Raw genomic sequence first — 18,079 nt, 5'->3', positions numbered from 1 at the left:
TTTTAACTCTATTACAGATTCACACATGCATAACTCTACATTCACAATTTCTATACTTTATATTCACAATTTGAAACCTCCACATTCACACATTTCTGGGCAACTCTACATTCACACAATCATAAATGTACATTCACGATTTTTATACTCTACATTCACACTTTGAAACCTCTACATTCACACATTTTTAGACAACTCTATATTTAGCAATATGTTTACTAATTTTTTTTTTTTAAAAAATATATTTAGCAATATGTTTACTAATTTTTTTTTTTTAAAAAAAAAGAGACAAAAAACGACGTAGTTTTGGACCCAGGTCCACCTTGCAAGGTGGACCTGGGTCCACAGCATAATTTGCCGTCTTCATGACATAATGCTTTTGATCACATGGTTTCAAAGAATTCTTCTACCAAACGGTACTTAAAGCCCAAGTACCCAACATGAAATATGAAAATGTCACTCCAATATAATCTACTATTAGAAGAGGATGAAACCCATTGGGAGGATATTCAAGCACATGGAACCTAAATTTGTAAATTACTATCAAAACATCGCACATGCATGATTTCTCCTCATGATTAACATGTCTTACAATTACATACTCTTCATGATTGAGTCCTTGCCTAACACTTCAATTTCCAAATCGATCTTTAGCCGATTGCACTGAAAACTTACTATCTATTGTCACTATCCAGCACGTTGAAAACTCCACATTGCTACTAGCTAGTATCTATCCTTTTAGCAATGATATTTCTTTGAACCACATTTCTCGGACTTCACTTGTTATTTCGATAGCAATTTGACAATCACACTAAACACTCAACCAAACTAGAAAACGACCCTTAACGAATTGAATGGTATAGAAGTAAAGACATTATGGCTTCGTGTGCAAACGTAAATACAAATGACAATGCCTAAATGAATGTAGGCAGCCATGTCCTCCCTCATCTTTACTTGGTTGTTGTCATTTTCGGGTCATCTACAACCATTATCTAAAGATATCACATGTGCAACGAGTTTGATTGAGAGTTCTGACCTTTAAATATGATAATCATGCTCTACGCACTTAACCAATACTTGTAAGGTGATCACAATAAGGTAAACTAGTTTAGAGTATTTATAACGGATGAATTCAAATCAAAAAAGTCAATAGATCATTTTTACTTAAGGTCAAAGTTGTAACATTGTGATTTGACTATGTTTATATAATCAATCACGTGATAAAATTGACTTATTCGATCACTTCATTCCACACTCAAGGCATCGTTTTGATTTGTCAAAATCAAATTAAATATAAGATGATTGATGGTCACGTTAGTCTCGTACAAGTTTTTTTTTGTGGTGAGAAGCTAGCCATGCAGTTATGATATATAACAATCCCAATTTCGACGAAGCAGTGATAGCTTTGGGAAGGTCGAAAGAACGAAATTGGATCGACGCCATGCAACGTGTTCTAAAGTTCAAGACTAGAAGCCGCATTTTTAGTGTATCCGGTCCACAACCTGGACCTTAATGCATGTCATCAGTAAGGTACAAGGAGCAGTTAGTTGGCTGTTCAATTTTTAAATTAAATATGCCACTGTACTTGTCTGCGACGTGTCGAAATGTTTAAGGATTAGTGTACTTGCTAAAGTACAATAAAAAAAACCCCAATCCAACATCATTCCAATCTTGAAGGTCATGTTTGATAAAATAATTAGTCGAATAACTAATTTTAATTTGTTTGATTTTGTTAAACAATCAATATAACTAATTTACAAAATATCTTTCTACAATCAATCAATGCTATCAACTAATAAAATCTACTAACCCAATTAGCTAACAGCTATCAGTCAACAGTTATTTACCAAACACCCACAAAGTGTTAAACAATAATAGGACAATCTTAATCAAGTTGATCAGGTTGTTATTGGTTTGGTAATCATAAGATTTTAGTTTTGATTCCCAGTGGAAGCGACATATTGGTCTTTTTTAGTTTGAACCGATCAGCTATGAATAATTTAATTTATCTCCTCGTGGTCATTTGCCAATTAGCTAGAGTCACTATATGATATTTACTCACTGTACACATGGTGTCTATGAATTTCTTTCTATCACTCCAATAATTATAATAATAATAAATAAATCAACAATAACATGTGTAGTACTACCCTTAGCTTATTAATGATTTTTTTTTTTTTTTTTAAGTCTACCAACATTGTCAAATTTGCACAGAGCAATTTAATTAAATTATAATATGTACACTTTTATAGGACACACGTACACTTATTATTAAAGCACACTAAAGATACCCCCAATCCAACACCATTGCTAAGTATAACTATTCAACAATAACTCGTATAGTATTACACCTATTAACGAATATAAAAAAGTCAGACAACATTGTCAAATTTGCATAAAGCAATTTAAACTATATAATACACACATATATATTACATATATAACTACATATAAACTATGTAATGGGGCCGCCAAAATATAATATAACCAACTTGGTACAAGTACTCATACAACCTAGACTCTTTGACTCAATACCGAGTTGTTCGTCAACCAGTTAATTTGATAATCACAATATTTCAAGTTCGACTTTTAGTGGAGCTGTCTATTGGTCTTCATAGTTTATGTCGGTCAGTTATGAACAACCAAAATTAATTTACCTCATTATGATTATTTGCCGACTAGGATCATAAAGCCAGTTTCACCTAGCTAGGACACACATTCAAAATTTTAAATAGTGACTGTGAAAATTATGTTATAGGATAATATTATTTATTATAATATGCATTTTTATCTCAAATGATTCTTCTTATTAATTTGATTTATCTCAAATAAATATGAGAGTTTTTTTTTGATCAAGAATATGAAAGATTTTCATAATTGATTCTTCTTACTTTATATATTTTTGCATCATATCATTCAGTATATATAAGGATTCAATATAATTAGACAACTATTTAGAAAATATGGACACAATATTCTCAAAAAGGGGTCATTTCCATCAAATAGGAAATAATATTTTTCGTATTATAAATGCAATTATCTTTATACATTATACCTAAAATTGGTAGTAGATTTGAGTTCAAGTCTCCCTGATTTTATCAAGTAATATAATGCTACGTTTTGTTTTTCTTAAATTTATTTCATAATATAACACTAATTAATTCATAATATGCGCAAACTCACAAAAGAGTAAAATATTACATATGCAATGACTGAAAGGATATGAGAAATATGTTTCACGCATTGAACTGCTCATTTTGGGACAAACTAATACTTTATGGAAATAATTATCCATTGTGGATAAAAAAAATTCTCTCTCCTTATCTGGCTAGTCTTAGCATATTAATTATTTATGCATATTTTACTTTTTTAAAGTTATAGCTCGAAAATGGAAAAGGAGAGAACAGAAAATTGTATAAGGAAAATGGTTAATTGGATAGTTATAAATATTAATTATTCTGATTTTGATATATATACAAAAAAAAATTTCAATATATATATATATATATATATTTACAAAATTAAATTTCATGCATATTCAGAAAAGGCTACCATTCCGAGGCTCAGAACTTTTTGAGTAGTATCAATTAGTTTCTAAAATGTTATATTGATTGTAATTAATTAGGAAAATTCCCAACTGTATATCTTATCTTTTTGTAGAGATATAATTTTATTAAATACAAAAAAAAAGGTTTTTTTTTTTTTGGATTTATAAAATTTTTTTGCCCATTCATTAATACTATTTTGTAATATGGGGCTGCATTTACTTTTTTTTTTTTTTCATGTCCCCAATTTTCCCTAAATTCATTTTCCATTCTTCCTTTAAAAAAAAAATCTCCATTCTCTACTTTTTGTGTTTCAAAATGCGCTCTCTATGTTTTTTTTTCTCCCCCCAAAAAAAAATGAAAATATCATGTGTTAAACAGAATATTTGAGAATTTTTGGCACATCAAAATCTCTATTATTTTTTTTTTTTCATGTAGGTATTTTGAAAAATTGACATTTCAACGCACATAGTGATACCCCTAAGGAATGAAATCAATTTTAAAGAAAGTGTGAATCTCACACACCTTAGATTTTGATTACCGTAACTAAAAAAAGTAGGAATAATTTTAAATAAAATTCCCTACTGAGCAATATTACCATTGTTGTAATGCCAAATGTGTAATAATATTAGTCTTTTTAAAAATAAAAAAAAGTAGTAACTAATAAATATTAATAATCTTTATTTTTTGGTGAAAATATTACAGTAATAATCTTTATACATGTAAATATTATATATATATATATATTATATTGGTGTGCTTGTAATATAGTACTATATATACACAAAAACAGGCACACACAAGTATATACTATAGAAGTACTACTCCAAGCACACCAAAACCTCTTATAAATCATCATCCCCTTCACTTTTCCAAACGTTTCTTGCATTCCCGGCCCTTTAAGCCAATATATATACATAAAAACATATATTGCATCTGCAAATTTCATCTAAATCTCCTTTCATCTTCTTTGATCTGTGTGCGCGCTGGATTCCGACTATGGCTGACCTGAAATCCGCCGGCCATCCTCTGGCCAGCCCACCACTCCTTACGGCGGTCCACGACGACGCTCCCAAGAAACCAAAACGCAACAAATATGCCCTAGCTTGCTCCATCTTGGCCTCCATGACTTCCGTTTTACTTGGCTATGGTAACTCCAAAATTTGTTGTTTAATTTTTTTAAATTGCAGTCATTACCTGAGAGTGTCAGAGATGAATCTGTTTTATGATCTGGCAGGCACTCATTATCCGAGAGTGCCATAGATGAATCTGTTTTATGATCCTGTCAGGTATAAAACCTTATAAATCAATTTGAGACGTCCTTATTGAAAATTCAAATCAAAAAAGTCAATTTAGGTTCCTTATAGGCTTACAGCAACCATATAAACAATTTAAGTTGTTCTTATTGTATGTTTAAATCAAGAAGGTCAATACTTACGGTTACTTGCTGTAGTGTCAATTTTCAATTCATTGTCAATTTTTAGTCATTTAGATTCATGTCAATTTGGATGAATATTTGTAATGTTGAAATGCAGACATAGGAGTGATGAGTGGGGCATCGATTTACATTAAGAAGGATCTGCACGTCTCCGACGTGCAGGTGGAGCTGCTGATCGGAACTATCAACATCTACTCGCTGGTCGGATCCGCCGTGGCGGGGCGGACCTCCGACTGGATCGGCCGCCGCTACACCATCGTCTTGGCGGGGGTCATCTTCTTCGTCGGCGCGCTCTTGATGGGATTCGCCACCGACTTCTCTTTCCTTATGGTGGGTCGGTTTGTCGCCGGAATCGGCGTCGGATACGCCCTGATGATCGCTCCGGTGTACACCGCCGAGGTGGCGCCCGCCTCCATCCGCGGCTTCCTCACTTCCTTCCCTGAAGTATTCATCAATTTTGGTACGTTTCACCGGTCCGATCCTTTGGATTTTCTAAATAATTTTATCCAAAGATATAAATAATATTCCTTATTCTTTAAGAATTTCATCAATGATTCCATTTCAAAATGAATCTAAATAAGTAAACTCTATTTTTTATTTACATATATGGCTATTGTTCATTTTTTTAAAAAAACTTTATTACATTGTAATATATATCTGTTCCTATGCATACTTTCTCAACCTGTTAAAGCACAAAGAGAGTTAGTTTCACCTCCATTAAGGCTCGATCTCGTGATCTCCCATATGGGAGAGCCACTACATACCATTCGAGCACAAAACTAATGGCCATTGTTCATCTAGTCTACCATTTTCCAATAAGTCTATGTGGACAGATTTGAAATATTGAATATTTGAGATTAATGACTTAAATTTCTATCAAAGGTGCAACTCTATATTAATGTTTTTGAATTGATTGATTTCATCATAAATTAATTTAAAAAATCACAAAATTATTTTCATTAAATGCACTATTATCATAATTTTTGTATTTGAAAACTGGTGAATAATATTTAATTTACAGGTGTTTTACTTGGATTTGTTGCAAATTACTCATTTGCAAGGCTTCCATTACACTTGGGATGGCGATTGATGCTGGGAGTAGGTTTAGTTCCGGCGGCCATACTCGCGCTCGGCGTACTCGCCATGCCGGAGTCGCCGCGGTGGCTGGTGATGCAGGGCCGCCTCCGAGACGCCAAGGAAGTTCTGGACAAAACCTCCGATTCCATGGAAGAATCGCAACAGAGATTAGCGGATATCAAGGAGGCGGCGGGGATTCCGGCGGACTGCAAAGACGACGTCGTTGAAATCAAGGCGGAGTCGAGCGGCGGCAAGGGGGTATGGAAGGAGCTTTTCGTGAATCCGAGTCCGAAAATCGTGCACATTCTGTTGGCCGGCGTGGGAGTCCACTTTTTCCAGCAGACCAGCGCGGTTGACGCGGTGGTTATGTATAGTCCGAAGATATTTGAAAAGGCCGGAATCGAGACGGAGACTCAGCAGCTTCTGGCCAGCATCGCCGTCGGATTCTCGAAGATGATTTTCTGTTTAGTCGCGACTTTTCTGCTCGACAAGGTCGGCCGGCGCGTGCTGCTCCTGACGAGCGTCGGCGGCGTCGTGGTTTCCCTCCTCTGTTTGGCCGCCGGCTTAACCGTCGTCGATCGGTCCGCAGAAACTCCGCCGTGGACCGTCGGGTGGTGCGTGGCCATGACGCTCTCCTGCGTCGCGTTCTTCTCCATCGGCCTCGGCCCCATCCCGTGGGTCTACAGCTCCGAGGTCTTCCCCCTTCGCCTACGCGCCCAGGGATGCGCTATCGCGGTTGCGCTCAATCGCCTCCTAAGCGGCAGTTTACTAATGTCCTTTATCTCCCTCTACAAACTTATCACAATCGGCGGCGCGTTCTTCCTCTACGCCGGCTGCTCCGCCGTTGCTTGGGTCTACTTCTTCACCTTACTCCCGGAAACTCAGGGAAGAACGTTAGAAGACACGGAGGCACTGTTCGGCACGTTTTTCCGGTGGCGATCCACCCTGAGAGAGCTGGAGAGGAAGAAATCTGCAGAAAACGGCGAAGATAACGGCGAGGCTTAGCTTGGACTTCTACCATATATACTTACTTATATAATCTTTTTTTAAAGATACTTATATTATCTATGTTGCTTAATTAAATAATAAATTATGTGGTATGTTAATCAGTGGACCGTTAGGCCACGTGTGGAACTCCGAATTATTTATCATATCGTAGGTAGTTTAAATGTTTAAAATGGTCTCCCAACATAGATTTTATCTAATTATCAAGAAAATCTGTGTGAGACAGTTAGATGTCTAGGGAGCCTAGCTATGTATCTCAGAATTTGAATGCATGGTCTTATAGTTTAAATAATAAGTTATGTTGTTAATCATCGATATGTTGGGCTTGTTCATTTCATCAGTTCTTGTGAATACTATAACTTTGTTACCGTGTAGTATCTGTCTGTACATATTTTTTCAACCTATTGAATCACTGACCTTTTATTTGGGAGAGAAAGAGTATATTAGGAAAGGTGTAGAGTAATTGTATTGCTATGCTCAGAGTACGGTATAGAGTGTCTCCCCTTTGCTGTGGGATAGGCTCATTCTTTATACTATAAACTTGTAATGGTTACAATAATGTGCACTAACGGCCTTTAGTTCCCCTCCGTATGTGCCATGACTCATCTGTAATTGTTGTGCGCTCTCCTCCATAAACTCTCTTTGACGAGGCGGTATTTGACTATAAGAACCGTTCCACCTCTTCCTAATATATTTTACTCTTGACCGTTACCATCCAACTGACCATGTTGATTGCTTTGACTACTGCGGGTCAATCCAAATGTGAGTGTTTTATCCAATTATCCTGTCAGGAAGAGCCACAAATATGTCGCTGGAGAACAAGGTCTTTGACATAAAAATGTCATAATTTTAATTCTCCACTTTCCCTTCTAACAATAAAATCATACTATAGGAGTCTATATATCATTTTTTTTTTTTAATTTTTGAGCATACATCACTATTTTTTTTTTTCAACCACCGGTGGTGGGAAATTGTTGCCATTTGCTTGTTGTCTTGGTTGGATCAATTATTTAAAATTTTCGATAACCATTGTTATTTGTTAGTAGTCATGTTACTGCTAACCACTTTTTAGGGGCCGTTTGGTTCGGGTCATCTGAGATTACCTAGGTAATCTGAGTCTGGTAATGTTATATTACTTTGTTTGTTTCAAGTTATGAGATTACCTGGTAATGTTATATTATCTCAAAGCTGATGTGGCGGTAATGTTTCAAGGTANTAATGTTATATTACTTTGTTTGTTTCAAGTTATGAGATTACCTGGTAATGTTATATTATCTCAAAGCTGATGTGGCGGTAATGTTTCAAGGTAATGTGATTACCCCCGTTTTTTTAGGTAATCTAAGATTACCTTGGATTATTCCAACTTTGCCCTTGTTAATTAATCCTTAACCTTGGATTATTCCAACTTTGCCCTTGTTAATTAATCCTTATCCTTATATAATAATAATAATAATAATAATAATAATAATATATCCTTATATAATAATAATAATAATAATAATAATAATAATAATACCTTATATAATAATAATAATAATAATAATAATAATAATAATAATACTAACACAATAACATATATAAAATAAATATATTTTTATATAATCAAATATACATGTGTGTATATTTATATATTTATTTTTTTAATATTAAGCATCAATACATTCATACATATAAATAAATAAAAATACACACAATAAAGGCACACAAATATATATATATATATATATATATATATATATATATATATATATATATATATATATATAAGGACATTATAGTAAATTGTCCCATATAACCTAAAATATAACCCTTAACCAAACAAAGTAATATTATATTCCACAATCCAAACCAAACACATCAGGTAATCTTACATTCTCAAAATCTCACATTACCTTCCTGGAGGTAATCCTATTACCTGGGGTAATCCAAGATTCCGTGAACCAAACGCCCCCGTATATGTCAAAAACAACAATACATAATATGTTAAATCCTAAAGTTGTCATGGTCAAAAGTGTTATTTCCAACTAAAAACTCTAGGGGCCTGCATTTACTTCAGTTTTTTTTTTTTTTAAACTTTATTTTCTATTTTTTTGTTTTCATTATCTATTTTTTTTCTTTAAAATTGGTTTGCTAACATTCATTTTTACTTTTATTAATAGAAAAGAAATAGATTATTGACTTTTTAATTCTGTATCCTATTTTATTTACTGATACTTTTAATAGACATCATTTAAGAATGAATATATATATTCTATATTTATTGTTCCATTTTATTACGAAAAAAATAAAGGCATGTCATTTAATGTACTTATTATTACACTCTCTATCCAGTTTTATTTACATTTAAAAAAAAAATGCATTTCACTTATATTATTTACTCTTCATTGTGAAATTAATGATTTTTCTTCAACAGGAATATACTAAAATTATTATTATTATTATATATTAAATATTAGTATTTATGCATATAATTAATCAATTATATTACCAATATAGAAACAATAGATATTACCAATTAATAGATATTAATTACCTTTCATTTTACATTTTCTTACCAAATAAGCTTGGTTAATTATTGACCAATAAAATATTTAAATAATTAACTACAAAATTTTGAGCTTCAAAATGAAATAGGAAGATTTTACTTTTATATAATATAGATTTATGTAAAATTGTAACATTGAGTTTGTATCTAAACTAAATTTATATTTCAATATATAAATACAAATAACTGAATCAACAACGTATTAAGTTCCCCTCAAATTTAATTTAGATAATATAATTCTTTTGATATAATATTTAAAATACTTTTGAATATATTATACAATAAATTATTAGCTTTTAAAATTCTTTTTGGACAAATTTATGGAATATTAATTTGTGAAAAATGGTAAGTGTGGGCCCCAAGTCCCTAATGGGTGTCCTTCTCTTTAGCACAATTGCATAAACACACCACGTGAAATTAGAAGACGTCTAGTCAACACTTGCGTCTCTCACACCCAAAATTCTTCATTTAATTTGTCCCAAAATAAATAAGTACTTGCACCAAAATTCTCGTATTTAATAATTACTACGTATAAATTTAATTTTTGAAAATACTCTTTTAAATAGTAATTTCAAATTAAAAATATTCCTCATTTTATTTTCTCAAACTTTACTTATAGTCATTCATTATGCTTCCCAAAAATTGTTTGAATGTGTTCAATCTCCTCATGGCTGACGTGAAATCTAACGGAGCTCACTCCGGCGAACCTCCGCCGGCCACACCACTGCTGCCGGCGCCGGCGGATGTCGGCCCTCCAAAGAAACCAAAACGGAATAAATACGCCCTGGCCTGCTCTCTCTTAGCTTCCATGACTTCTATCTTACTTGGCTATGGTGAGAATTATTATTACTATATCATATATAAACTATTTCAATTATATTCGTTTCGGATTTGTTAATATAAATGCTATATGTATGCATATATATATATATATATATATATTTTACTCCTATGACCAGTTGAGCTGTCTATATTGGCTGTATGCATGATATTTACGTGCAGATACGGGAGTGATGAGTGGCGCGTCGATTTACATCAAGCAAGATCTGAAAATCTCCGACGTGCAAGTGGAGTTCCTGATCGGAACAATCAACATCTACTCGCTCGTCGGCTCCGCCGTGGCGGGGAGGACGTCGGACTTGATAGGCCGCCGGTACACCATCGTGGTGGCGGGGTGCGTCTTCTTCGTCGGAGCGCTTCTGATGGGGTTTGCCACCAACTACGCTTTCCTCATGGTGGGCCGTTTCGTTGCCGGAATCGGCGTCGGCTACGCCCTCATGATTGCTCCGGTGTACACCGCCGAGGTGGCGCCGGAGTCTATCCGTGGCTTCCTCACTTCTTTCCCGGAAGTTTTTATCAACTTTGGTACGTTTTCTTTTGTGTGGTGGTGCTTCTTCAGGCTTTTACACTTTTACCCTTTGCCCTATTTCCCAATATTCTCCTTGAAAATGATAAGTAAACTTTCGTCACCTATAATAAGGTAACGGGTCTCAATTTATAAAATAGGTGGGATCTTTGATCTAAATCTGATGAGACGATCTGATACAAGTGTTTGCCAACATTGAAATTACTAGAGAAATAATAGAAAATTGATAAAAATTATGATCTATTTCTTTGATTTACAAAAAAGCTATTATCCTCACGCTCAACCTCATACGTCATAGTTTTATTTTATTTTATCTTTTGTTCTTATCAAAAAAAATTTATTCTATATTGTATAATATATGTATGGAAGACCATGGTTGTTTGTCCTCCAACACCCTATTAATAATTTTATTTTATAATATATACTGTCTTTTATTAGAAAGATGATATACATTCGACGACCTTGACTGAGAGGCCCTGTTTTGTGATTCTAGTCGTAGTTGATCGGTTTAAATAAAAAAGATCAATAAACTGCTACTATTAAGAGTTAAATTTGTAATGTTGTGTAAGTGACCTCCAACATTAACTTTTATTTTTAACTTTAACCTGCACGTTCTAATATATACTCCGTATAAAACAATTTACCCATATACAATATTAAATTCAATATTTGTATGATTGTATCTTATTCTCGAATAAATTAAAGGTAAGATACGGTTTGGACGATAGATGCTCATTTTTTTAAAATATTCTTCCCACAATGTGATTCTGTTCTTGATACTCTCTACATACATATGATGGCTGCTAAACGACAATATCTTTTCCTTCTTCAGTTGTGTCATCTTTATCATGCCACTCCCTATCACTTTTTTGTTACTTTGTTTAGTATTGCAGTCATGAGTTATTTATTACAACAATTCTACAATTATCTTCTTTCTTTTCTAAAGGAAAATTATCATTTTTTGTTGCACTATCTAACACATCATTTTTATATATGAGATTAGTACTGGTCTGCACTCGCCTTGCATTGGGGCAGATTAGGACTACAAAAAAGATGACCTGCGAAAGAGCGAGTCTAATGGACCTAGCCTGCTAAGGCCCATTACCCGCGCGGGCTACGGGCCGGCCCGCTAACCCACCTCTTCTTTTTTTATTTTATTTTTATTTTTTTATTTTTTTAATATATACATTGTACATGAATGTTTATATTCATGTGTACAATTTAAAAAAACAACAAACAAAAGCCCACAGGACCGTCAACCCGCGTGGAGCAGATTAGGATTGTATGAATCCTAGCCTACGAGCCTAATGGGTCGGCCCGCAAAAGGCCGCTAGAAATTAGGCCCGTGGTGGGGTGGCCCAGCCCGATTTGACAGTAGTATATGGATACGTAAAATTCTTATTAATTTATTTTATTAATTTGTGTGTGTGATTTAAATATGGGCAGGTGTTTTACTTGGATTCGTTGCAAATTATTCATTTGCGAAGCTCCCATTGACTCTGGGATGGCGATTAATGCTGGGAATCGGGGTGGTTCCGTCCGCCCTACTGGCCCTCGGCGTGCTCGCCATGCCCGAGTCACCTCGTTGGCTAGTAATGCAGGGAAAACTCGGCGAGGCGAAGAAGGTTCTGGAAAAAACTTCCGATTCCATGGAAGAATCGAGGCGGAGGCTAGCAGGGATCAAAGAAGCGGCGGGGATACCGGAGGACTGCGAGGACGACGTCGTAGAAGTCCAGAAGGAATCCGGCGGCGGGAAGGGCGTGTGGAGGGAGCTGTTTCTTCGGCCGACGCCGAAGGTCCGCCATATTCTGTTGACCGGCGTCGGGATCCATTTGTTCCAGCAGTTGAGCGCCATTGACGCGGTGGTTATGTACAGTCCCAGAATATTCCAGAAGGCCGGGATAGAAACTGACAGGGAGAAGCTGCTAGCTAGTATGGGCGTCGGATTCTCGAAGACGGTCTTCTGTTTAGTCGCCACTTTTCTTCTTGATAGAGTCGGGCGGCGCGTGCTGCTTCTCACCAGCGTCGGCGGTTAGTTATTCTAACACCATACTCAATTGAACTATAATGCAAGGTGTTAAGGTGGGTCAAAGTGCGCGAACCAGGCCTAAATCGTCCTGCCATAGAGCGGATTAAGGCCTATAATTTTAACCTGTGAAAATGTCGGCCAAGATGAGTTTGATCCTGGCGGGTGGTGGGTTATGCGGATTTATATATATATAGACATTAGTTCCAGTGTAGTCGGGCTAGCGTGCTGTTAGTGTGGACACACTAATAGTTATGTAAATATGCATTAATAGTGTAGGAAACGCACAACAAAAAATACACCAATGCACAAAAAATACCATTAGATACACATCACCCAAAACGCATCATTAGGTACATAAAAGCATCACATAGTGTTCAGAAACACACCATTAGGTGTGAGGATGTATGGTTCATTTCGTTGGGTGTGATGCTTTTTTTGTGGTGCATTTTTACATTTTATTGTTGTGCGTTTTTTTAAAATTATCGGTGCATTTTTTATATACTATCAGTGCGTCCGCACTAACCGCATGTTAAGACGCAACCGTATTTAAGCTGATATACAAATATAAAAAGGCTCGCCAACCCGGCTGAAGCAAGTTAAGATTACATAAACTTTAGTTTATAAGTTGACCTGGAAAAACCCGTCCTAAAAATTAAATCTGCTATGAGACAAGTTGATCCACTTTAATAATAAACATAAGTTAAACTACACAAAAAGGATTGAATTTGATTCATTAATTAGTCTAACTTATAGTCCTATAAACTTATTCCATGTTTCTCTCCTTATAGGACTCATAATATCCATGTTGGGGCTGGCCACGGGGCTAACAATAATCGACCACACGGCGGAGAAGCTGCCATGGGCAATCGCGTGGTGCATTATCATGTCATTACTATGCGTAGCCTTCTTCTCCATCGGATTAGGGCCAATCCCGTGGGTGTACTGCTCGGAGGTTTTCCCGCTGCGGCTGCGGGCGCAGGGCTGCGCGATCGGCGTGGCGGTGAATCGCGCGGTGAGCGGGAGCCTATTAATGTCATTTATATCTCTCTACAAAGCCATAACGATCGGCGGAGCTTTCTTCATGTACTCTGGGGTTTCAGTGATCGCTTGGGTTTTCTTCTTCACCTTGATGCCGGAAACGCAGGGGAGAACGCTGGAAGAGACGGAGTCTCTGTTCGGAACTTTTTTCCGGTGGAGGTCTACCATGAAGGAGTTGGATGGGAAGAAGAGTGGGGGAAATAATAATGGTGTGGGTGATAATGGGCAACCTTGAATGTTGTTGAAAGTTGGAACCCCATTGCCAAATTAAATAAAACATAATTTTGTTGCACCTCCATAAATAATGTACAAATTACTGCAAATGACTGTCCAAAATATTTTATATTCTATACCGGGGGTATAACTTTATGCTAATGTTATTGTGTTTGGAGATCCTAGCATAAACCTATATATGGTATTTGAGGGTGCAGATCCTAGCATAAACCTATGTAAATTGAAGCATGTGCTACATCAGTCTAAGCTAATAGTTGGACTGTACATTTATGTTTAGATATTAATTATGCTCAACAACCACGAGTATGTATGTAGTGGTTATATGTTTTTTTTTAATCATCTACAAAAAGAAATGAAGTATATTGTAATGAAGTTCCATTGTAAGAAATATTTGTATATACATGAGGGAGAGTATAGTAGTTAGGTACTAACTATATATTGTAATCTAAACACGTGGAATATGCCGTAGTGAGATGTACTGGTCTACCTTGGGTGGATCAGAGCATGATTTATCTCGTATTTAAATGATTAAAAGTTCAAAGATTAAGGTTGTCCGCGTGTAAATAGGAAAATGTCGTGATGTTTATACGGATTAGTGATGACTTTAAGGCGTGTTCTCACTGCACCTTCTTCGAATTATCCCCAGCATTCATAGGTGCTAACGATGTTCTTTCCAAGCAAACAATTAAACGACTGAATCAAAACCAGTTTACTTCTTAAGCGTTGACTTGTAGCCTATATATATTGAGGTCATAATGGAATTGAAAGTGGCCCGGTTTAATATAATTTGGGTTGTTTGAGATAATTAATGAAAGAGATGAACATGGATAGAAGGGTTTATGAAGCCGCCATTAATGGCGACGTGAGAGCTCTGCGTGAGTTGCTCCAAGAAGACAAGCTGATTCTCGACAGAGTTACTCTGAATTGCTTCCAAGAAACTCCGCTGCATATAGCGGTGATGCGAGGTCACGTCGAGTTCGCCGGGGAACTTCTTCGCCGGAATTCTCAGCTTGCGGCGGAGTTGGATTCAAGAAATTCGTCGCCGCTTCACATGGCGGCCGTCAGAGGGGATTTGGAGATGGTAAAACTCCTACTTTCTGCTAACACAGAAATGTGCTTAGCCGGTGATAGAGACGGCAGGAATCCCCTCCACCTTGCCGCCATGAAAGGCCGGGTTGAAGCCGTGAAAGAGCTGCTGAGAGTTCAACCGGCGGCGGTTCGGCAGAGGACGGGTTCCGGCAAGGAAACAGTTCTCCACCTGTGTGTTAAACATAATCAGATTGAAGCTCTCAAGACGTTAATGGCAAGTGTTGAGGGGGAGATTATTGATGAGATCATTAATGCAACAGATTCTGATGGGAACACCATCTTTCACTTTGCTGTTTCCAACAAACAAATTGAGGTATGTTTGGTCTAAACATTTTATAAGTTCTGGACGAAATTAAAAAAAAAAAGCCCTGAATCTCTTACAAAGTTTTAATAATTTAGTCATGCAAATGCAGATTATCAAACATTTGCTAAGCAACAGCCAAATAGCTGTAAATTCAACCAATGAAAATGGCTACACAGCATTAGATGTTCTAGCACATGGCCTGCAGAAAGACATGAAGGATTTCGAGATCGGAGAGATGCTCAGAGGCGCCGGAGCTTTAAGAGCCAAGGAAATCTCCGGCACTACTCATCACCAACCTAAAACCACCACTACCACCAACAATAACCACCAAAATCCCGCCGGAGACTGGCTATCAAGAAAACGCGACTCCATAATGGTGGTGGCGTCCCTCATCGCCACCATGGCTTTCCAGGCCGGAGTAAACCCTCCGGGAGGAGTCTGGCAGGAGGATTCACTATCCCCAGATTCTGCTCACAAGGCGGGGGAAGCTGTGATGGCATATAATCACGCCAAGGTATAATATATTATATCTCAAGTCTAAGCTAATAGTTGGATTGCACATTTATATTTATATATTACATACTCAACAGGTATACCGCTATTTCATCCGGACAAACACTACAGCTTTCGTCGCCTCTCTCAGCACCATTCTGCTGCTGATAAGCGGACTGCCGTTCCGGCGCCGGCTCTTCCTGTGGGGTTTGATGGTCATCATGTGGCTCACCGTTACCACGATTGCGTTGTCTTACGGCGTCGCCATTTTCATCATCACTCCCAAGCAGTACAGGTCGCAGTTGGGTAATGTGGTTCAGATTTCTGTCACGGTTTGGAGCTGTGTCATGGGTCTGTTGCTGTTCGGGAACACGGTTCGTTTGATCTTCAGGTGGATAGAGAAGAAGAAAGGGAATATTGTTTCTTGGCCGGAGAAGAAAGCTAGGACGGCTAATTCTGTTTTTACAAATGTTTGACCAAGTAAACGAAGTTGTTAGAAGGTTGCTTTCTTCGGTATAATTCTTGAATTCTTATTTCACTTCTAGTTGTTAAGGTTGCTCATCCATCTCAATCATATGCTATGTAAGCATTTGAAACCTTTCAGGATTCTTGATTCATTCCATGAGTAAAATTGTGTGGAAAGCCCAAAATAGATAATTGGTCAAATACCTCTCTCCATCTAGTTTGTGGCACTAATTTTTTCTAGTGCAATTTGCTTTTCTTATAATGTATGGCTTTTTTTTTTTTTCTTGTCAACCTAAAAAAAATTGCTCTATTAGTTCATCAAGAAAAATAAATTTACTTATATGTCACTACCATTTATTTGACAATGTAATTGATAAATTGAATATTTTTATAGTTAGTTTTCTAAAGAAAATTTAAAACTTTAAATATATGTCTAACTATTATTATAAGGAGTAAGGACCTTGACTTTTTATCCACTTTCCAATCAACTACTGAATTGTAGTCTAAAATGGTTGCTATTTATGACAAAGTAATTACACGTATAGTACCATATAATGTTTATTTAAAAAAACAAAAAAAAAAAAATAAACAGAAGTGAAAATTTATTAAAACTTATTTACTACACTTATTATCAGTGTAAAGTCAGTGGCAGATATTGCCTTCCTCAGCTGGCTGCAAATCCAAAGAATAGAAACTAATGAGCAAACCGAACAGTACACACAGGAGAGCGACACGTACCGCGAAAAGTGCAACGGGCCGGGGTTGAATCGTCAACAACAGGGGATCACCTTCAGGAAACACAGAGGCCCAGCAGTAGAAAACGGATACAATGGATATGAAGGCTGTTGGAGAAGGTGACTAAACTGGAATGAATTAAAGGATCTGAACTTGCAGCTTTTATTTCTTCTACACGCCGGCCTCCAAGTTGCTTCAATTCATGTTTCAATTTTATCTCTTGCTCGCAGGATTCATCAATATCTATCGGAGAAGAATTCACGTGTCAAACTTTGCACTGCTTCATTCCAGTGGCTTCGATCTCCAATTCAATTTTTCTCCAATGCGGGCCGGGGAAGATAATTAATTGGCACTATAACTTTGCTATTTTGTTTGATTAAGTTGGATCGATCTCAATGTGGTCATTGAATTGTTCCATAACCGCGTCGTTCGCAGTAGTCCGCCTTCCCTTATTTATGAATTCCTCGCCGCTTCCCGTGTCCCCTGACGGCCTGCTCTCCTTCAAGCCCTTTGACGTTGGAATCTTTCATGCTCTATTCTTAGATATCATATGCATCCAAGATTTTTGCCCTATTTAATCTTTCTTGGAGATGGATGGGCAAATTATTCTGTGGATCCGGACAAATGGATCTAGATTCAAAATACACAATTTACATATTGAATGTTCATAATAATACTTTCTTGATCCAGTTATTTATTGGACCAATCTATGTGATT

The 18,079-nt window shown here is 36.4% G+C and overlaps 3 protein-coding genes across 3 annotated transcripts; all 3 read left to right on the top strand.

Moving 5' to 3' along the window:
• The first annotated feature begins 4,350 nt into the window (after positions 1–4,350).
• LOC116006027 (putative polyol transporter 1) lies at positions 4,351–7,380 on the top strand. Its single transcript, XM_031246277.1, has 3 exons — positions 4,351–4,695; positions 5,081–5,443; positions 6,005–7,380. The coding sequence occupies exons 1-3, from the start codon at positions 4,545–4,547 to the stop codon at positions 7,063–7,065; spliced, it is 1,575 nt and encodes a 524-aa protein (XP_031102137.1). The 5' UTR covers positions 4,351–4,544; the 3' UTR covers positions 7,066–7,380.
• A 2,825-nt stretch (positions 7,381–10,205) lies between these two features.
• On the top strand, positions 10,206–14,610 carry LOC116006869 (polyol transporter 5-like). Its single transcript, XM_031247372.1, has 4 exons — positions 10,206–10,443; positions 10,613–10,975; positions 12,423–13,007; positions 13,794–14,610. The coding sequence occupies exons 1-4, from the start codon at positions 10,239–10,241 to the stop codon at positions 14,276–14,278; spliced, it is 1,638 nt and encodes a 545-aa protein (XP_031103232.1). The 5' UTR covers positions 10,206–10,238; the 3' UTR covers positions 14,279–14,610.
• Positions 14,611–15,005: 395 nt separating this feature from the next.
• LOC116006870 (ankyrin repeat-containing protein ITN1-like) lies at positions 15,006–16,918 on the top strand. Its single transcript, XM_031247373.1, has 3 exons — positions 15,006–15,679; positions 15,780–16,184; positions 16,261–16,918. Exons 1-3 carry the CDS (start codon positions 15,086–15,088, stop codon positions 16,636–16,638), a joined length of 1,377 nt encoding a protein of 458 aa, XP_031103233.1. The 5' UTR covers positions 15,006–15,085; the 3' UTR covers positions 16,639–16,918.
• Positions 16,919–18,079: the final 1,161 nt, after the last annotated feature.

The sequence above is a fragment of the Ipomoea triloba genome, chromosome 15 (genome assembly GCF_003576645.1).
Source record: "Ipomoea triloba cultivar NCNSP0323 chromosome 15, ASM357664v1".
Lineage (NCBI taxonomy): Eukaryota > Viridiplantae > Streptophyta > Magnoliopsida > Solanales > Convolvulaceae > Ipomoea > Ipomoea triloba.
This window is presented reverse-complemented; position numbering and strand designations above follow the sequence as displayed.